General features: G+C 39.0%; 1 protein-coding gene and 1 long non-coding RNA gene across 2 annotated transcripts; one reads left to right on the plus strand and one right to left on the minus strand.

Moving 5' to 3' along the window:
- The first annotated feature begins 2,251 nt into the window (after positions 1-2,251).
- On the plus strand, positions 2,252-4,950 carry LOC116192612 (uncharacterized protein DDB_G0286299-like). The gene is made up of 3 exons (XM_031521208.1): positions 2,252-2,909; positions 3,614-3,866; positions 4,286-4,950. The coding sequence occupies exons 1-3, from the start codon at positions 2,577-2,579 to the stop codon at positions 4,654-4,656; spliced, it is 957 nt and encodes a 318-aa protein (XP_031377068.1). The 5' UTR covers positions 2,252-2,576; the 3' UTR covers positions 4,657-4,950.
- A 3,312-nt stretch (positions 4,951-8,262) lies between these two features.
- On the minus strand, positions 8,263-10,213 carry LOC116193318. Its single transcript, XR_004154234.1, has 2 exons — positions 10,052-10,213; positions 8,263-8,907 (listed from the first exon to the last, which is right to left on the minus strand). It is a non-coding gene; the product is annotated as an uncharacterized LOC116193318 (long non-coding RNA).
- Between the last annotated feature and the right edge of the window lie 12,629 nt (positions 10,214-22,842).

A 22,842-nucleotide genomic window follows, 5' to 3' on the forward strand; every position in this document is an offset into this window, starting at 1 on the left:
GTTAATAATTTATTAATCCACGTACACTCGGCAATAACAAACACATTACCTACAATTTGCCTGTTGTTTGTTATTTTTCTACTCTTGTTTGTCCATGGGAGTCGAGCCCGACCCATAAGACGCATTGCACTTAGGGTTCAACGCCCTAACCATCGAACACAGGGTTCAACGCCCTATTCACTAAGAGCTCAGTTGAATTTCAGTTTTTCAGTTTTTCCTTGAACTCACGGCGAGTCAGAGCAGAATAATAACCGAAAAGCGAACTGATTGAGACTCAATCATTTGTAATTTGTATTTATTGTTTTGAGAGCATTGTAAGGATTTATTTTGTACATTCATTCTGTAAGAATTCCAGTCGGTGAACGAACGGTCCGAGAGTTGAATCAATCGAATCAGTCCAATGCTTGCCCAGACAAGAGTAATCCCAAGATTTCATGGTTCCGGTTCACGTAAGAATTCAAACATCATAGTTTGATGAACATAACGCAAGATTGTGAACCGATTCCTCGATATGCGGGTTTACTTCTCTCTTGGCTTCTCAACCGACATCGTTTAATTCACCGAATTTTCAGTGTCAAAACGTGCGCGTCGAGCGCAACTTAATTCAAGCGTTAAGTAATTAAAACATGCAAGCCTAGCAAGTTAGAGTACCGAAAGGGCGTGCGGGATATAGGCCAGCAAGTAACATGAACCCTCGAACTCGGACTTTCCAGTTCCACATGAAGAATGCCTTAGCAAAACTAGGTGTTTTGTACCCCTAGATTTGGGTAACTTATCGGCCATCGACTTTCGGGTCGTAAAATGATAAGTGGAGACTCCTTCTCACGCGTGTCTGTCATGCATCCCTGGGAAGGTGGACATTCCCAAGCCACGCGATCCAAAAGCGCGCATGTAGGCCCCGACAAGAGTCCACATTCAGGTCCGTACAAATGGCCACATAAACATTTTCACGAGATTCCATGTAGGGATGTTAACGGCGTGCTAGATTTTGATCAGTTTTGAAATGTTGTGCTTTTATAGAAAATTTTTAAAGTTCGTGCTAGATTTTGGAACTTTTGAAAAGTACGTATTTTTTAGGCTATTTACCCTTTAAAAATAGATTAGATAATATTTATAGATATATATAAATTATATTTTCTTTTCAAAAATCAAGTCAAATTTGTTCACCGAAAAAAAAGAAACAAATCAGATTATATTTTATCTATATTTTGTATAATAATTACAAATATGAATTATTACATACATAAATATGAGCCTATTCAGCTCTCAAAAAATACGTCTAGTACTATACACGATTTCTTGAAACTATGTCTCTTTCTAGATGCAACATGTCTATAATTAGACGCGAGCTTTTAAAACTATGTCTCACTTTAAATGCAAGCGAGTTGATTAAATTTATTTATTTTTTCTCTTATTTTTATCGAAACTTTTATTTTTTTTATTTTTCTCTAATTTTTTGCTTTTTATCATATTCCTTTTCAAAATTTGTGATATGAGTTTCACCTCTCGAAAAGTATTGCTATCAGAAAGTAAGTTATTCTATCAATAAATATGAAGGTTATTTGTTAATTTTATTATTTTTGTTTCACTTTTGATTCTTTAAGCAATTTTTTAAAAAAATTTTAATCATATTTTTTAAAATTGTTAGAATTATCTTGTGCAACGCATGAGTTTTACGATTTGTATATATATATATATATATATGTATGAGTTTGTATATATACATACATACATATATAATGAGTAAACTAACAATTTGCCCTCGAAAGATCGATGTTACATCAAATCAGATTTCAAAAAAAATTTTACATTAAATTGATCGTTGACAGATTAAGTGTATATCATATGATCCATTCCGTCTGCCTGTCGTCTACTAGTGGCGAAAACATCTAATGTGACATAATTTTTTACTATTTTTACGTCAATTTTGATATTGACCTATTAAATATATATCATATTGCCCATTCCATTAGAGATTTCTATCGAGTTTTTAACAGTAGGCTGACCGAAGGGGTAATATGGTATATATTTAATAAAGTTAAAATTGATGTAAAAATTTTCTTGAGGTCGAATTTAATGTAACATAAATATATTGAGGGACAAATTGTTAATTTACTTTTGTATATATATATACACACACCCTTCTCATGAAAAAGGAAAAAAATGAAAGAAAATTATGGACAGGTCAAAACAGGTACTAGTTCATGTACACGTCATGGTCCTGCTAGGCCCTAACCCTTTTCTTCCCCTTCGCCCTCCCCACACGTTTTTAACTTCCTCTTCCGCAACGAGCCCCAGTCACCCACCACCAGTCCCACCCTCCATTGCAGCTCAGAGCCGAAACCTCAAAAAACGCCTCATCAGATTCTCCTCCTCGTCATAATAGCCCTAATTCAATTCTCTTCCTCCTCCGTTAACCGATTCCGTCTCCCTCGATCCTCCTCCAGTCCCTCCAAGGACCCTAACATCGCAAAATCAACCTCCCTCCCGATCTCCGATTCTATACCGGAACCCGACGTGTCTGCACCTTCTGGCCATCCTCGTCTCCCCATTTCAGTGGCGTCTTACCCGACAGGATGGTCGGAGGAGGGAGCAGGAGGGACGAGGGGTCGTTCGTGATCAGCAGCAACAACGTGTTCGCCGCCCTCGAGACTCTCCGCAAGAAGAAGAAGTCTGACAGGTATAAGGCCTCCAGGAGCGCCACCAAGTCCTCCGCCTCCTCCAAGTCCGCCGCCCCCAAGGAGCCCGAGCCCGCCCCCGTCTACTGGGCCCCCGCCCCGCTCAACTCCAAGTCCTGGGCCGACGTGGATGACGAAGAGGATGACGACTACTATGCGACCACCGTGCCCCCCCAGTCGGTCTTGGGGGAGGAACCGGAAAGCAAGGACCAGCCCAGCAATGTTGAGGAGGTTCGCGGCATTCCCCTCCGTTTTTCTCGGTATTTTTGATGTTGTGTTGATTGCTTGTAGTTAGTAGAAATGTCACCATAGTCAAACCTGATCATGTTGCTATTATCTCCTGCTTATGACCTGAGAAAGACAGAAGCTCGAAACTGAAATGTGGTCACTAGTAGTACGAATGTGAGGAAAGAGGTAAGGCCAATATGTTAATTCGATTTGGTTTGTCAACGGGTCTGTTCTTGAGTCGTTTATTCCCATCTTTGCATGGATCACGAGGGCATAGTGTACTTCTTCAATCCTTCCCAGTTTGCTGTATAGATGTTTGCTTTGAACGTCGGGATAATGCAATGACCTCATTGGACCTTCATGAATCGTGGATAAATGTCGAGGAATATTGTTGTTCGTGCATGGTTTCTATGAATTTCCTTCCCACTTCCCTGGCTTCAAGCTACAATGATACTTATAAATTTTCCTTATGAAAATAAAATTGTCAGATACAGCAGCTTTAACCAAAAATGAACTTTCTCCGAGTAAGGGCGGGACAGTAAAACGTATGGAAAATTATGGGTATTTGATATTCCAACTTGAAGTAACCCTTTTTGCTACTACCTGTTTCACGAGTTTGTGAGAATTCAGTGGTAATCCGTTCTGTATGGTATTAATAAGTATGGCTTTTAATGTAACTGGTCATGGTCTCTTGTTTTTGATTGCAGGATACAGAGAGTGAGGAAGATATTCTTGACGAAGGCGATGAAGATGTAGAGGAGGAGCACAACCATGACTCGGAAGTTCCAATCGACCCGGAGCCTGTGGTGCAGAAGCCTATTGAGATGCCTACGGCAACAAAAGAAACAGAGAAGCAGCTTTCCAAGAAGGAAAAGAAGAAGAAAGAGCTCGCAGAACTTGAGGCTCTGTTGGCTGATTTTGGTGTTGCTCCGAATGACAATGGTCAACATGAGTCACATGGTAATCTGACTAGCTTCTTGTAAAAATTCACAAGTATAAATGAATGCGCATATCATGTGGCGCAATTGTTTTCTGAGTTATAGATACCATTTCTATATACGATTCAGGTTATCCGACTTAATTGTTATCCCAATCCTTTCCAAGACTTAAGCTTGAAGGAGCTTACGGCCTGTTAAGAACAAACTGATATTTAATTTTACGAGTTAATTCATTCATCTAATGAGTATCTCCTTTTTCAGCACGTAAAGCCTCTTTTGTCACTTGTCTTGTGGGCATGTGGGTATTAGAAATTATGAATGTACCTGATCCCCCCTGTCTAATTTATTGCCATTTCTTGGATTTTTTTTTTACTGTTGTATTGGCAATTAATGCTCAGTTCAAGTCTTACATTTTCTCTGGTATTGATTCTTTATCTGCAGACGTCTCGCGGGGGAGGAAAGAAGGAGAACTCAATGGTGAGGGAGAAAAGAAGGAAAGCGTGCCCGGAGAGTCCAAAAGCGCCAAGAAGAAAAAGAAGTTGAAGTCCTCTTCCAAGGAGGCCAAAGAAGAAGTCCCAGGCGGACCTGAAGCTGAGACAGTGCCTGAGCTGACTGAGGAAGAAGACACTTCTTCTTCTGTTGATGTGAAGGAGCGGCTGAAGAAGATGGCCTCAGTGAAGAAGAAGAAATCAAGCAAGGAGATGGATGCTGCTGCCAGAGCTGCTGCCCAAGAGGCTGCTGCAAGGAGTGCAAAGCTCGCAGCGGCGAAGAAGAAGGACAAGAACCATTACAACCAACAACCAGTTCGGTAAGCTCTGTCTATTGTTAGCTCGTGTACTCGGTTCTGTTCATACGACTGCGAGACAGATAATAGCGGGTTTTAGCTCAGGTTTTTGGAGAAAGCAAGGGGACCATTTTTTGGGCCCCCCTCTTAGTTGCCTTTTGATAGACCAAGGTTAGTTTTTCATTTGACTTGTGAAAGTTCAATAGGACTAAAGGAGTTTCAGTTTTGCTCACTGAGAGTCTACTTTCTTGGATGGTAGTTGATAACTTGATACCATGTGCAATGTCTTTAATTAAAAACCGTGGCACGCTTTCCAATTTCATTGCAATCTCCTAAGAGCTGTTGATCCATCAAGATTGCATGTGCACTAGGAAATGCCTTGGGATACGACTCACAGATCGGACCTGTATATTAGGACTGGCAATTGTTTGGTGGATTCTTCAGGTAGATGGTCAGGTCAACAGCTTTGCGCCTTCTTTCACTTGTCAGTCATGACGATCGCCACTTTATAATGCAAATTATTTGCTCACGATGGTTGGTTGTTCCCCTGTTGAGTGCAAAATAATGGTATCGATCTCTAATTGGGTTTCATATTATGAACATTGCTAGCTAGCTTGGGTCTTCTCTCTCCCTTAGTAGAATAGACGAAAGATAGAGCTTCAGAAGATTATTAGAAAGTGAAAAGAGGCAATGAAAGGAAAGAGCCGGCTTAGCAGCAGAAGCCAAGGTTCTATAGAACTAGGGGTTTGGTTTCGTTTACAAGATCATAGCTGGAGCTAACTTCGATTCGCTTGATGAACTGATATAATGGGTCTGCTGTAAAGAATGCCTGTGCTGGTGGGGGATATGCTCAGCATATATAGTAACAGTTACAGCTTCAGGACCACTTCCCCCATTCCCAACAGCCTAGTTTTTCCTGAACATAATTGGTGAGACTATGACCTGATTTAGTGACTCAGCCATCATGTGCACAATTCAAACTTGCCTAGTGTTTTGGGTGTTGGTGTTTCGACTCTCTGATTGTTCTGTTCTTGGTTAGATATTACTTAAGAATTCAAAACAAAATGAGCAAATCATAGGAAGGAGATGTTTGAAATTGTATGAATATGTTGCGTGCTAATTTTTGTGCTCGTGTAAACGGAAGTGGGTGTGCTAGAGATGCCATCTCCCGAGAGTATTATACAGAACACTTAGGTCAGGTATAAGGTGTTGAGTAGACAAAACGACCGTAGGAAACGGGGATTTTGTGAAATTTGGTCCTTTGATATATATATATATATAAAATAAAAAAATAAAAGGATTTGGCCAATTTTTAAGTAGAAATTTTGATCAAAACTAAGTTTGCTGAAAGAAACCTTTTTGACTGGAATTGGAATTCCGCAGAAGTTATTTGGGTATAATTGTAATTTGAAGGATTATAAATGGTTCTCTAAAAGTCTTTAACGGCCTGTTTGGAATTCATGAAAATACAAGAATCCAATTGAATCGGCAGGAATTTAATGGAATTATAGTGTTTGGAACTATAATAATAGAATAATTAAAAAATTACAAGATGTGCATTGGATTTGAAATCGGGTCAAAAATTTTTAATAAAAAAAAGAAAAAAAATCAGTTCAAAATCAACAAAAGCGCGTCAAATTTAATTCAATTAGGAGGAATAAGCTTATTAAAATAATTTATTTCAATTGTGTTTGAACAAGATTATTATTGATATTTCAATCATCATAATTGAGTTACAATTGAATTGAAATGAATTGAATTCATATTATTTCTTACAAAATATTGATTCCAAACGGGGTGTGTGTGTATCTGAATAAGTAACTTGGGAGCAGAAATTTCAGCATGACGAGGTGTAATAGGGTGGAATTGAAAACGGAATGACAAAAAATCTTTTTGCTTGGTTCATTATCATTATTTATGAAATCCAGATCAATTTTTGATATATTTAATTAATGGTTAATAATTTATAATATATCATATAAATAACCAACAAGTATCAATGCGAGTCAATAGTCATAATATTAGTAAATAAAGCAAAATATTACAACATTATCATGTGAATAGTAAGGAATTAACCCAGTAAAATCAATCGAAATCAGATTTTGCAAAAAATGTTTGGTTGTTGGGGGTAAGAAAAAGCATAATCTTCATTCTCCTCATCCATTCGAAATCAGATTTCGAAGATGACACCGGGAAATTGATGATCCATTATCAGGGAAGAATCAATTCCCTGATTTATGAATCTCAATTTTGGATTCCTGCAAACCAAAGTGTCACAATCAGAGTATAGGATTGTGATTCCAATTCAGGCCTTTATATACTGAACCAAAAGGGAAACCGAGATCGAACTGAAACGGAATCGAGTTATTGGTTAACTGCAGTGCAGATATGGTTTGTTGATGTGTTGTCGTATCATGAGCTTTACCGAGTTATTTATAGACCTCCGGGTACTTGCTCCCAAGTGATTGAAAAAAAAAAAGAAAAGTAAAAGTTATTTTTAGTTATCAACCTTGACTGCTTTTTTGTTTTCGTCCTAAGCCTTCTTTTTTTTTTTTGTTCAAAATTGTCCATAACGTTTTACATTTTGACCGTATTAGTTCTACTGTCCAATCTTCTGGTAAAAAGATACTTTTCTTTCCAAAAGTTATTTATTTATTTTTTGGTCAGCTAAAAATTAGTTTTAGATATTAACTTTTATCAAAATAATTTAGAATATATAAAAAATAGACAAATATAAAGAAAAAAGAAGAAGGGAAGAGATCTGAGAAGAATCAGCTGTAATTTATCCGAAAATAATAAAACAATAAAAAATTTCGCTAATAAGATTAAAATTTGAAATATATTTTAATCCAAAAATATATAAAAACATATAGCAAAGGAGAATTGGGATATTAAAGATAAGCTTGACGGCTTCTCCAACTGCCCTTTTCAAATTCGAAGTCAGAGATTCTCTTGTTCAATTTTAAAACTACCCAGGACATATCCCAAATGCTCTTGCCTTGCAGCACACATTTAATCCGATCCGATCATATAATACATCCCCCTGTCAGTTCCATATTTACCACGCTTCTCCAAGAAATTCACTCTTCCCTCTCTACCTAAGGTAGGGCTGTCCAAAAGAACCAAAATAACCGAATTTGACCCGCCGATCCGAAACTGAACTGAACTGGTTCTCTTTCAATATTTCTTCAGTTTTTCTTTACATAACCGGTTCGGTTAGTTGCCTGGCAGCTCCAATCACTGTTAACTACGGTTAATCGAACCGAACCGGTCTAGTAAAATTTTAAGGAAAAAAACACGCACACCAACGGGGTATGCATGGACCAGTGGACCTGGGTCTGGGCTTGTAGTACGTGGGCTGGGCTGAAATGAATTGAATGAATCTGTTTTATTTGGTTCGGTTCAGAGGCCTTCTAATGGTTCAGTTCGGACAAGTACCCTCATAACCGAAATTGAACCACCTTTCAGGTTTGCAATGCTTCGGTTTTCCGAATCGAACCGCACCATGCATACCCCCCACTCTGAGGCTCGTTTTGAGGGGAGAGGCGAGCTGGCTCCCACGAGCCCTGCCACTCGCTCTGTTGTCAAACAAATGGATGAAGCGCAGTGATTTTGGTTCGTGGTGGAACCTATCAAAGTAGGAACTGACTAGAATAGCTCAATTTCATCAAGAATGGTGTACATCGAAATATGTATAGAACTCTCAAATTAATGTAAGAGAAATTATGAAAATCTATCCTAAGAGTAAAACTCTCAAATTAATGAAAAAGTAAAATAATGAAAATGTATCCTAACAGAAATTTCAATCCTAACTAATATGATACACTCAATATATAATATCTCCTATAATTATCTACACGCAATATTCCCCTCAAGCTGGAGAATAAGGATCTTGAGTTTCCAACTTGCTGAAGAAGAAAACGAAAACGATCTCGTCCAAGTGAAAATGTTCACATGTTGCTGACGTTTGAAACATGGGCAACATCAATAGCTTGAGATCAAATGTGTGGACGAATAAAATAACAACCAATCTCTATGTCCTTAGCTCACTCATGGAATACAAAATTAGAAGTAATATGAAGAGCAGCTTGATTATTGCAAAATAGCTTCATAGATGCTTGATGAGTAACTCCAAAAGATGCAAGAAGAGTATGTAACCATAGTAACTAACTTATTGTAGCAGTCATCACCTGATACTCCACTTCAACAGAAGATCTATATACCATGGTCTACTTCTTGGTCTTCCACGAAATCGGGCTTGCGTATCGGCAATCCTTACCTGTACCAGAAGCCGAAAAGCCTAAAAGTAGCGCCATATAAACTACCTCATCAGGTTCACCGAGGAGAAACTTATTATTGACACCCATTTGATGAATCTATCACAGGGTTGATTCTAGAGCCAAATTTTTCACTCGAAACCAACTCCATGATGGTGCTAAGCAGTTTTGGACTCTTAACTAACCAAACTCAAAATATGATCAATCCAGTCTTTCACGGAACAAGTAATAAAGAGCGCACAGGAACTATGGAAAAATCCACTCGCATTCTCATTCATAAACACAAGTTCACGAGGGAAAACCAATTACATTAGATTACACATTAGTCGAGTCTGCACGCAGTCAGATTCACTCTCGTTTCACACTCGGATACAAGAGTCTCACCGCTAGTCCTATCAAAGGATTCAAGTATTTTTCCCAGCACTCTCATACACATTCTGCCACAAATGCATATAAGAATATAAATACAAGGGACCCGGAATTACAAGCTAATCGGAATATAGCAACACATAAAAGTAACCGTCGGATAGTTCTTTTACAAAGATAATGTCCCCACTTCTCTAAACTGATTGGTCAACAGTCAACTCCTTGACCAATGACTCCTTAATCCCTGTCCTCAGTAAGTACATACATATATATATATATATATATATATATATATGCTATGCGGGTGAGTGAGTCACTAATTTGCATTAACTTGAAATGGCATGTTCTTATACAGGTTAAACTCAAGAAGAGATGATTCATTGAGAACTTAACACACGCATACAAGTGTTTTTGCAAATCAGCCCTCATGTATTCTTGAATCTTACCAAAAGCACTTAACTTATCAATTAAGCTCATATACATTCGAACTTTATAAAAAACAACACAACGGCCTTATCATGAAATCCACCATTGAAGAGAACTCACTCAGCCTTCACAGATCAGCTTTCGCACAAACAATCACATCAATTGTAATATTCAATTATAAAATCAACATGTGAATTCCATCCTCCCTTGAACCCTCATCAAGCTTAAGCAATCTCATCTAATCTATTCCTTTAGCTCAAAATAAGACTAAACCCAATCAAAAAAGAGGGGAAAACCCTAAACTTCACTAAACTCAGTAGATATCGATGCTAAGACTATGGAAGACCAACTTACAGTACACTTAGCAATTCGTCTTCTTTGTGGTTTTTGCATCTGAAGCTTACCCTCTCTCTATTGTGCTTGCTATTGAGATGAGGGAAAAACAGAGCTAAAGCTCCGTTGGAAGGTACCCGAAGCTGTAGATGTCGAGGGAGGTCCGTTTAAGGCTTTTGCAAAAGGAGCCTCAACGTTTTTTATTTGAGTATTTAAAACAGATCCTCATGTTTTTGAAAGTTCCAACCTGGTCCCCACACTGAACAGCGTATTTAATTACATTAAACATCATTCAAGTAAACGACGTGTTCATTTATTTTTATTTTACTCCGTTTACTTAAGATATTCGATGTAAATAAAGAAACATCCCTATTTGATTCCATAAAAATATCAGAAAAAATCAAATTTAGATAGAATCAAAAGTCAAAATTTCGGTCAAAGAATCAAAACGAGATTTCTACACTTTTTCATTATTTCAAAGGCTATTTTACCAAGGTAAAATCTCGTTGAAAAATTCATTAAAATTCGTATTTGGGGCTAGTAATATGAGACTACAATTATCCGGAAAAAATTCCTCAAAATTCAGTTGTTTCAAAAATTCCATATTTTCTAGTCCAATCCCAGACTTAGACAGTTTCCGGGCTCCTTCAATATAGTGGTGGTTCCAAGTTAACTTAACTTAAGGGGAAGTCAAATGGATGCCATGGACTCAAATACACTACTAGTTCACTCTATTCTATAAGGTATTACAGGCGCGCTTTGGTCGTGTGAATCCCGTGTCTTCATCATCCCTGTGATAGTAACTTACGTGGAACGTTTTAGTGAATCTTCCTCGAGAGCAATGCCTAGTAATAACATACTACGGCACCCACACGCCTGACTACCTCAAACGGGCCATCGTATCTCCGAATCAAACCCTTGTGCCACCGCTTAGTAGTGACTTTCTTCCATATTTAGGCCGTGAGTTTCAACATCAGTTTATCACCAACTTGAAACTCTAGAGGTCGACACCCCTTATCAACATACTTGTTCATTCTTCAGACGGCTTTTGCCAGGAGTGCTTGCCTAGAGCATATAAATAAGCAGTAGAATAGAGGCCTTTTTTCTACAATGCCACTTCATATGGAGTGAGCGGTTGATAACCCATTGTTAACTCGAACAGACTGAAACCAGTCGCCAAGGAGCGATTCAAATTGTAGCCATACTGAATGGTATCCAGCAAATTTAGCCAATTTCTTTGACTGTTCGTCACGTAGTGACACAAATACTCGTCCAGCAATCGATTAATCCATTTAGTCTATCCATCCATTTGCAGATGATTCATTGTCGAGACCTTAAGCTCCATCCCCATCAAGTTACACATATGGGTCTAGAACTTCCCGATGAAATGCACACCCCGATCACTCACTATATCTGTAGGAATCCTGAATAGTCTCACAACATGCTTATAGAATTCCTCCGTAGCAACGTCAGTTGTACCCTTCTCTGATATAGGGAAAAAAATTAGCATGCTTTAAGAACATATCAATTACAACCATCATAGAATCACAACCCTTTACCTATGGAATCTAGAGATGAAATCCATCGAACCTGACACCCATGGCTTCTCTAGAATGGGCAGAGGCTATAACAATCATGCCCTAGTGCATTACTTTACCATGTCTTGCTGGCAGAAAAGGCACCTGCAGACATAAAGCTCAATATCCGCCTCCATCTTTAGCCAGTAATATGCATGGATGTACAACACTAATATCATGGCATTCGCACAAGAGCTGAGTACGCAATACCCCTCCGCTAGGGACTTACACATGATCGCCTCTAACGAGCAACAAGTCATCATCCACCTAATATTGCCTTACCATACCCTCTCAAACCTGTGATAGTAGCTTTTGATACGTCGGGTCCTATTGTACCTGATCCTTCAGGCTGTCTATGAAGTCAGGCCCCAACTGTGTCAAAACACAGTAATAGCCGCCACTGCCTTTCTACTCAGAGCATCCGCCACTTGGTTGTGACATCCTGACTTGTACTCCCACTTAACTCCGCAAGGAATTCCTGCTATCGAGCCTGCCTCAAGAACAACTTCTGAGTTTTGAAGAAAGTATTCGCCACGTTGTCCTTCTTAACCAGGAAGTTGGTTCCCAGCTAATAAACTCTCCATACCCGCGAGCAATGGACTGTTAGAAAATCGAGCACGTGTGTAGCGAAAAATTTAATTACGGTAAAAATCAAATTTTATCGCGTGCTTGTTTAATCAAAAACTTCAAGATCACATCTTGACATAAGAATCGCCTTCTAAACGAATAGATAACATCACACAATGAATCCATAAAAAAAGTTATGAACTTTTCACTAACCTTATTGATTTGAGTCGATCAAATTAGCCGTCCAAGTGTCCGGTCTCTAGCTCGTCCACACGAGCACGTCTCCACCGAGATTAGACTCCTCTCGACCCGTACACTCCGATCTAGGTCACCGATCTAACCAAATCGTCACGGAATGAAAGGATCTCTTCAAGGACGCCAAGGACAACACCGAAATGCCGAATCGGATCCGAGAAGAACTCCGATCAGCCTTGGGAGTTCACGACAACAACTGTTCAGCCGTCTCTCCTCTTTCTCTCTTTCTAATATTAGGGTTTTCGATTAATTAACCTCTCTTGTTAACCGTAAGAACATATCTATATATATATATTTTTACCCTAGGGACTAAAATGTAATTATTAATTAATCCGAATTAATTAATAAATCACAAATGAGTCCTCACAATTTAAGTCATCCAATGACTTGCCCTTATAGTTAGAAAGAAAGATCAAATAAGTCCTTGACACGAGTTTCCATAAATAGACGATCTATTTATAAAAACTCTCCAAATAAGGAAATTATCATATTTCTTTAATTAGATTTATCATTGATATTGAACTCGGCTTCAGGATATGCTAGCCCCCTCGCAACCACATTGCAAATCTCGTTCGATAAGTAATTTCTAATTAACTTCCTTAATTAGAATTAATTCTTTTCTCGGTTTAGATACGCTCAATGTGTGTGACTAACTAGGTTCATCATCAAATGGCAATGGGATTATAGTATCAACTCATTTGATACTACCAGAAACTCTTTCCGTAACCGAAAACATAATTCCCAAAATGCCACTGGTTCCCAAAGTTCACGAGTGACACCTAGCAGTATATCGTGACAATCCAAAAGATGACAAATGTATAATTAGAACATTCTGATGAATCTCTGATCGTATATACCATGCACTGAATCCTTTCACTACAAGATCCCGATCTAGCTAGAGTTACGGTAAATGCCAAATTCTATAGCCGATCATATGGACTCTCTAATTTCATTCTTAGATCCGTAGCACTTGAACAAAAACTCCTTTCTATTCAAGTCTATCTGCCCCGGCCGAGGATTTCTCGATCCAGAATAAAACTCATATCCATAGGACATTTTCCCTGTTTACTCAGGTTAGTGAATTCCGTCTTGATTAGACACCTAACTCCAAGTATAACTAATTAGGACTACTATCTGCCGAATAATCGCGCTAAATACAAATACATTAGCAGTAGCAAATCCTAATTACTTATACTTGAGATAGCGTTCCATCTCAAGTCTAAGGACTATATGCACTAATACGATCCAGATAAATTTATTGACATTAGTAAATTACCGTATGAATATTTTCTGCACGTCACGTTCGACTACTTATCATATAAGTATCCACATATCTGTCATGATAACGGTTATCAAATAGCATGAGACTCACTACTCCATCTTCATTAGTATCTGTATACTAATCATAGAAACAGATAGAGGTGACGATCTATCTGGAGAAATAATGTCCAGTTAAGTCTCCTACGATCGTGAACAGTTTAAAGATATTCCTACCGAATTACTTCGTCACTCATATTCTTAACTCTTAAGAATGAAGTATTCAAAATATCTTAAGGACTTTATTCTAATAAGCATAGACAATATACGAATAATATAATAAACTTTATTGCCATAAAAGAAATTATCCAAATACATAAATAAAACTCTAGGGCATATCACTAACAATCTCCCACTTGCACTAGAGCCACTCAGTACAGTATCTAAGACCCATCTTCTCAAGATGTTTCTCTAGCTACTGCTGCGTCATGGCCTTCGTGAGTGGATCAGCGACATTATCTACTGAAGCTACTTTCTACACAACTACATCACCTCTCTCGATAATCTCCCTGATAATATGATATCTCCTCTCAATGTGTTTGGACTTCTGATGTGACCTCGGTTCCTTTACCTGAGCAATCGCTCCAGTATTATCACAGTACAGCTCTACTGGTGACGATATGGAGGGAACAATACCGAGTTCAGTCATAAACTTTCGAATCCAAACTGCCTCCTTCGCCGCATCATATGCAATAATATACTCAGCCTCTGTAGTGGAATCTACAGTCGTCTCTTGCTTAGAACTATTCCAACTAATTGCACCTCCATTATAGGTGAATATATAACCGGAGATAGACTTTCTATCATCCACATTTGATTGAAAATTAGAATTTGTAAACCCGTCTAGTCTCAACTCACCTCCTCCATATACCAGAACCATATCCTTAGTTCTTCTCAAGTATTTAAGGATGTTCTTGACAGCAGTCCAATGATCTCCCAGCTCCTCGAAGCCTGCTTAAGACCATAAATGGATCTCTTAAGCTTGCACACCTTGGACTTATCCTTGGATTCAAAACCCTTGGGTTGGTCCATGAATATGTCTTCCTCAATGTATCTGTTGAGGAAGGTGGTCTTGACATCCATTTGCCAAACCTCATAATCATAGTGCGCAACAACTGCTAGCATTATTTTGATAGACTTCAGCATGGCTACAGGCGAGAAAGTCTCCTCATAGTCGACTCCCTGCTTCTGGCGATAACCCTTCGCCACTAGCCTAGCTTTATAGGTCTCTACCTTTCCATCGGCACCAATCTTCCTCTTGAAAATCCATTTGTTCCCTATAGGTACTATAGCTTTAGGAGGGTCAACAAGATCCTAGACTTGGTTCTTGCTCATGGAGTCCATCTTGGACTTCATGGCCTCTAGCCATTTAGAAGAATCTATATATGATATAGCTTCCTCATAAGTAGTAGGATCATCCCTATGATCATTATTTCCATGAACGAACAACTCTTGTACGTTCTCATGGAGATTAAGGTATCTCGCGGGAGTATGAGTTACCCTACCAGACCTTCGAGGTTCTGTGACATTCTCAATCTGAATAGGTGTCTCAACTGGTTTATCAACGTCCATCGAAATGGGCATCTGATTGGTTTGTGGTACTGATGACGCCTCATCAAGTACTATCTGCCTTTCCATGCCACCTTCCTGGACAAACGGTTTCTCCAAAAAGATCGCATCTCTACTAATAACAACCCTTTGCTCAGTAGGGAAATAAAAATAGTATCCAAGGCTGTCACTTGGATAACCAACAAACCTGCCTTTTTCGGACCGAGTTTCCAACTTATCGGTCTTCTACTTTTTAATGAATGCAGGACAATCCCAAATCTTAACGTGCTTAAGACTAGGTGTCCTACCATTCCATATCTCATATGGAGTGGTAGAGACCGACTTGCTTGGAATTCTGTTAAGCAAGTAACACGCGGTTTGAAGCGCATATCCCCACATCGAAATTGGGAGATCTGTATAGCTCATCATCGACCGAACCATGTCCAACAGGGTACGGTTCCTCCTTTCAGAAACTCCATTCAACTGTGGTGTTCCTGGTGGAGTAAATTGAGAAACAATACCGTGTTCCTCCAGGAAGTCACCAAACTCAGTACTCATGTACTCTTCTCCTCGATCAGATCGAAGAGTCTTGATGCTCTTTCCTTTCTGCTTCTCTACTTCAACCTTGAATTCCTTGAACTTTTCAAAGGATTCGTGTTTATACTTCATAAGATAAACATACCCAAAACGAGAATAATCATCGGTAAAGGTGATGAAGTAGGATTATCCACCCTAGCCACTTCACTAAATGGACCAAACACATCACTATGTATGAGTTCTAAAACTTCCTTAGCCCTCTCCATTTGTCCCACAAATGGAGTCCTAGTCATCTTACCTTTAAGACAAGACTCGCAAGTTGAATTGGGTTCAGAACCCAATGGAACTATAAGTCTCATCTTCTCCAACTTACTTATCCTATCATTTGCAACATGCCCTAGTCTAAGGTGCCAAAGTTGCTTTAGACTTGGAATAGATTCGGATACGGTGTTGATCTCAATCGTGTTCGGAATCGTTTCATTTCTAGCTCTAAGATAATAAAGGTCATCGTGTAAATAACCAACGCCAATAACTTCATTACCATAATAAATGTTGCAAACTTCATGTCTGAAATCAAACAAGTATCCACTCCTAGTCAAACTAGAAATAGAAATAATGTTCCGATAGGCGTTTGGTAAAACTAAAACACGATCTAGAAATAAAACATGTCCATCCAGATGTAATGAAGTCGACCCCACAGCTTTGGCCGCAACACTTGCTCCATTGCCGATCTTTAAGCAGACTTCATTCCTTCCAAGGACCCTACTGCTTGCTAACCTCTGCATAGATGTACAAACGTGTGAGCTTGCACCAGTATCAAGAACCCAAGCTGTAGATGAGCTATATGAACCATTAGAACTAACATAACAAGAGATAGACATACCTTCTAAAGGTTTCTTTCCCTTATTTGCCTTCAACGAGGCGAGGTACTCCTGACAGTTCCTCTTCCAATGTCTATCCTTGCCGCAGTGGAAACAAGTTCCCTTATCCGCAACAACCTTTGCCTTGCCGTTATTCTTGGACACCTCTACTGACTGCTGAGGAACAGAGCCTTTCTTGGACTTCTTATTCTTCTTCCCAGTCTTACTGGAAGAAGTACCAACCACAAGAATGATTTCCTTATCCTTCCTTTTGTTGTTCATAGCATTCTGTGCAGTGACCAACATGTTCAGCAGCTTAGACAACAAACATGATAACTTATTCATGTGAAAGTTCACAATGAACCCTGAGAAAGAATCTGGGAGAGACTGAAGAAATAAATCCACATGGAGTTCTTTGTCCATCTGAAACTCAAGCTTCTCAAGCTGTTGAATCAGCCTGATTATCTTCTGCACATGAGCTGCGACTTCAATTCCCTCCTGCATTCTAGCACAGAACAATTCCTTCGATGTCTCATATCGTGCGGTCCTGCTATTCTCCCTATATAGCTCCCTGAGATTCTTCAAGATCTCATGAGAACTCTTCATGTTCTCATGCTACTTCTGCAACTCATTGCTCATGGAAGCAAGCATATAGCAGCGGACCTTCGTGTCATCAACAGACCACTGATCATATGCGTCCTGCTGATCACTCGTAGCATCCCCGCCAAGGAGTTCAATCTCCTGAGTCTCCAGGATGTATCCCAGAGCCTCCATGTTCAGGACAATGTTCAGGTTACGAAGCCAATCCGAAAAGTTAGGCCCAGTGAGCCTATTATCATTCAGTATGCACGAAAGAGGATTCATAGATTTCATACTTATCATGACTGCAGAAAATAACATGATTAAATTAATGAATTTATGTATATATATAACCATAATGATCATGGACTTTCAATCAAAATGGTCTCCCACTATCTTTTCGAATCCTACACTTCCAAAATAGGAAACGGGAATCCTAATCGAGAAAAATTCCTAGCGGGTGATTGAATTCTCATAAAATACTAATTCCCTCAGGTACTTGCCATTATTGGAAATAAGTATTCTACAAGTGAACAACTCTTTATTCAGTACATCTCTATGTACGACTCAATCAATTTGGCTCCTAGTATTCTGAACCTCAGGTGCCTGCCATTATTGGTCCATCATACATAGTTAAGTCTAACCCACCAAACCCTAGATATCAGCTACCTCAGGTGCTTGCCGTTATTGGCAACTGACAATCTAAAACATCACATGTTTTAACATTCATGCAAAAAGATCTCTTAGTCTGTCTCGTGCCCCCGTGTGTCCACGACCAACAACGAAACAAATTAAAACTCTCTGGATAATACTTTGGTGGAGAGCCATGACAGAGGTTTGCAACCTCATGCCATTCTCGACTTAATATTTTAATTTTGGAAGATTTTCTTTAAGGTGACCTAATTACTATTCGGTTTCACTTTGCACATTATCCGTATTCACACATCACATGAATAAATATGTACTCGGAATCGATAAAAACATAATCATGGACTTACTATTAGCCTAATCCTAGAGCCACAAGAATTAAGCAAAATTTTCCTAAAGTCCATAATCACACACCATACTCGAAATTTATAAAAGGAAACTAATAGCATAAAAGGAAATAATTTTCGTGCCAATTTTGTAACTCTTTACAAAATATCCAAATATCTCATATTAGGAAATTTTCAATTTTGAAAATATACAAGATATCATATATCTAGTGTATCTTCAAAATTCCTTTTTGACATCAAATATCAAATTTCTAATCTCATTAGAATAGGCTATCAAATATCCAATTTTCATAAAATCAAATTTTACAAAAACAATTTTGGTAATTAATTGTTTCGGAAATCTAATTTCCAAAATTATTGAAAATGCCCATTACGCGATTATCGCCGGCTAGGGGCAGCCGACTCGCCTCAGTCATTTCTGACCGAAGGAGCATAACCACCCAAGAAGAGCTGTTCAACTCAGCCACAGGGCAGCAGCCACTCGGGACAATCCCGAGCAATAGCCACCCGTGCAATAGCGGCTGAAAAATAGTCCGTCTCATTCTTCCAAACAGCCATGGACAAGCAGTTATGAGCAAAGCAACCCAGCAACTCTCAGCAGCTGATCTGAAATATAATAATAATAATTCTGTCCGAGATTGACTTGTAATCAACCGAAAGAAAAAAAAAATCCGGCAGCCACCAAGCAAACAAAAATTTCTCGAAACAGTAGCCAAACCCTGTTATGCCTAGCTTTGATCGAGGACTTTCCTCGGCTACTGAGCAGCAATTGTGGTTTCGAGACAACCAATCCTATTGGATTGTCTTGGGCCGGTCACGAAAAAACAATTCCTCATGTCCGATTCAATATTGATTTATCAAACATTTTAATAAATCACAATCAATCACCAAAATTAGACACAAAACATGTATCTAATCGATTAGAAGGGTGGCTCTAATACCACTGTTAGAAAACCGAGCACGTGCGCAGCGGAAAGTTTAATTACGGTAAAAATCAAATTTTATCGCATGCTCGTTTAATCAAAAACTTCAAGATCATATCTTAACATAAGAATCGCCTTCTAAACGAATAGATAACATCACACAATGAATCCATAAGAAAAGTTACGAACTTTTCACTAACCTTATTGATTCGAGTCGATCAAATTAGCCATTCAAGTGTCCGGCCTCTAGCTCGTCCATACGAGCACATCTCCACCGAGATTAGACTCCTCTCGACCCATACACTCCGATTTAGGTCACCGATCTCGAACGGAATCGTCATGGAATGAAAGGATCTCTTCAAGGACGCCAAGGACAACACCGAAACGCCGAATCGGATCCGAGAAGAACTCCGATCAGCCTTGGGAGTTCACGACAACAACTGCTCAGTCGTCTCTCCTCTTTCTCTCTTTCTCTCTTTCTAATATTAGGGTTTTCGATTAATTAACCTCTCTTGTTAACCGTAAGAACATATCTATATATATATTCTTACCCTAGGGACTAAAATGCAATTATTAATTAATCCGAATTAATTAATAAATCACAAATGAGTTCTCACAATTTAAGTCATCCAATGACTTGCCCTTATAGTTAGAAAGAAAGATCAAATAAGTCATTGACACGAGTTTCCATAAATAGACGATCTATTTATAGAAACTCTCCAAATAAGGAAATTATCGTATTTCCTTAATTAGATTTATCCTTGATATTGAACTCGGCTTCAGGATGTGCTAGAACCCTCGCAACCACATTGCAAACCTCGTTCGATAATTAATTTCTAATTAACTTCCTTAATTAGAATTAATTCTTTTCTCAGTTTAGATACGCTCAATGTGTGTGACTAACTAGGTTCATCATCAAATGGCAATGGGATTATAGTATCAATTCATTTGATACTACCAGAAACTCTTTTCGTAACCGAAAACATAATTCCCAAAATGCCCTTGGTTCCCAAAGTTCACGAGTGACACCTAGCAGCATATCGTGACAATCCAAAAGATGACGAATGTATAATTAGACCATTCTGATGAACCTCTGATCATATACACCATGCACTGAATCCTTTCATTACAAGATCTCAATCTAGCTAGAGCTACGGTAAATGCCAAATTCTATAGCCGATCATATGGACTCTCTAATTTCATTCTTAGATCCGTAGCACTTGAACAAAAACTCCTTTCTATTCAAGTCTATCTACCCCGGCCAAGGATTTCTCGATCTAGAATAAAACTCATATACATAGGACATTTTCCCTATTTACTCAAGTTAGTGAATCCCGTCTTGATTAGACACCTAACTCCAAGTATAACTAATTAGGACCACTATCTGCCGAATAATCACGCTAAGCACAAATACATTAGCAGTAGCAAATCCTAATTATCTATACATGGGATAGCGTTCCATCTCAGATCTAAGGACTATATGCACTAATACGATCCAGATAACATTTATTAACATTAGTAAATTATCGTATGAATATTATCTGCACGTCACGTTCGACTACTTATCATATAAGTATCCACATATCTGTCATGATAACAGTTATCAAATAGCATGAGACTCACTACTCCATCTTCATTAGTATCTGTATACTAATCATGGAAACAGATAGAGGTGACGATCTATTTGGAGAAATAATGTCCAGTTAAGTCTCCTACGATCGTGAACAGTTTAAAGATATTCTTATCGAATTACTTCGTCACTCATATTCTTAACTCTTAAGAATGAAGTATTCAAAATATCTTAAAGACTTTATTCTAATAAGTATAGACAATATACGAATAATAGAATAAACTTTATTGCCATAAAAAGAATTATCCAAATACATAAATCAAGCTCTAGGGCATATCACTAACATGCACCACAACAGGCATCTTACGCTCATGTGCTGAGTATCTTTGTTCGGCCGGTTTCAATTTCCAAATTCAAATCCAAGGGGTGCCTATCTTTCATTAGCACGCCCCCAACAACATGCTCAGACGCGTCCCCCGACTTCGAACGGTCTATTGAAGTTGGACAGTCTTAGTACAGGCTCGGAGGTCATCATGGACATCAGCTTGTCAAATACCTCCTTGCACACTGCATCCTATGCCCACGATCGATCCTTCAGCAACAAGTCAGTAAGAGGGGACAGCAACAAGTCAGTAAGAGGGGACAACACCTTAGGGTATCCCTTGCTGAACTCGTGATAATAGTTGGTTAAGACTTAGTAAGCGTGAGTTCTCCGATCTTTATTGTAACAAACCACTCCTCAATCACCTTCACCTTTCAAGGATCCATTCAAACTGATCCATGTCCCTTGATGTGCCCCAAGAACTTTTATCTCCTTCTTCATGAACAAATTATGCCCCCGTAATCTCTTAAGCACAACACACAAACGTAGCACGTGGTCTGACAAGAATCGACTATACACAACAATGTCATCAAGATACACCACCACAAACTTATCCAGCCCATCATGGAGTACATCGTTCATCAAATTGCAGAAGGTAGCAGGTGTAAGTCAAGCCAAACACCATGACCAAGAACTCAAATGATCCATATCGAGTCAACATTGTTGGTTTCGGCTCATTGCCTTCCGTAATTTTGCACTTACCAATAGCTAGAACACAAGTCCAGCTTCATGAAGCAGTAGCGCCACTCAGCCGATCGGAGAGATTGACAATCAATGGGACATGATACTTTTTCTTCACGGTCATTTTGTTTAGCCCTCGATAATCCACGCACAAGAACAAACTTCCATCTTGTTTCTCTTGGAATAGCACAGGTGCTCCATAAGGAGCTTTTGAAGGATAAATTTTTCTAGAATCCAACAAAATTGTAAGCTGCTTTTGTAACTCTCCCAACTCTTTGGGCAACATTCAATTCGGACCTTTGCATGTGGCTTCAAACCCAAGATGAGCTATATCCTGGATCAACCGCTCATCTCGGTGGTAAGCCCTTACGCAACTCAACGGGCATCCAATCAACAAACTCGCCAATATTCTCACCATTGCGTTTGGCATTTCAGGATGGCATCCTCATCATTAGGTCTTGACTCGTAGATAACCGCCAGGTAAAAAGGCCGTCCTTTCTTCCAGCCCTTGGCCAATTGCATTGCCGATAGTTTGTTATGTGGACACGCTCCTAATAATGTCCTAATCCCTTGAACTATTGGACAACGCAGGGTTTTTCGGGTCTGCGATCATCAGTCCCTTACAAAATAGGGCATAGCAGAAACATGGGCACAAACGAAGAAATTTACCCAAAATCACGTTGATACAACAGAATCACAATCACATTAAGCAGTCCAATCCACTCTCCAACATGTACATGTACATCCATTGCCACGCCCATAATGGGCCTACTATGGCAATTCACTGCCTTCATCAGCTTTGTGTTCTTCTCCATGTGGAATCTCAAACTAGCCGCAGCCCAATCATACACGAAGTTGTGGGTAGCTCCAATACACGATCATACACGATTCTGCACATGGAATCTCATACTAACCGCACCTGATCATACACGATCTTCCCAAAACATATTGTCCCGAGAATCTGCAAAGGAACAACTCAAGTCCCATCCCCCTCTATAACGGAACCATCCGACTGATTTAC

Source organism: Punica granatum, chromosome 1 (assembly GCF_007655135.1).
Source record: "Punica granatum isolate Tunisia-2019 chromosome 1, ASM765513v2, whole genome shotgun sequence".
Lineage (NCBI taxonomy): Eukaryota > Viridiplantae > Streptophyta > Magnoliopsida > Myrtales > Lythraceae > Punica > Punica granatum.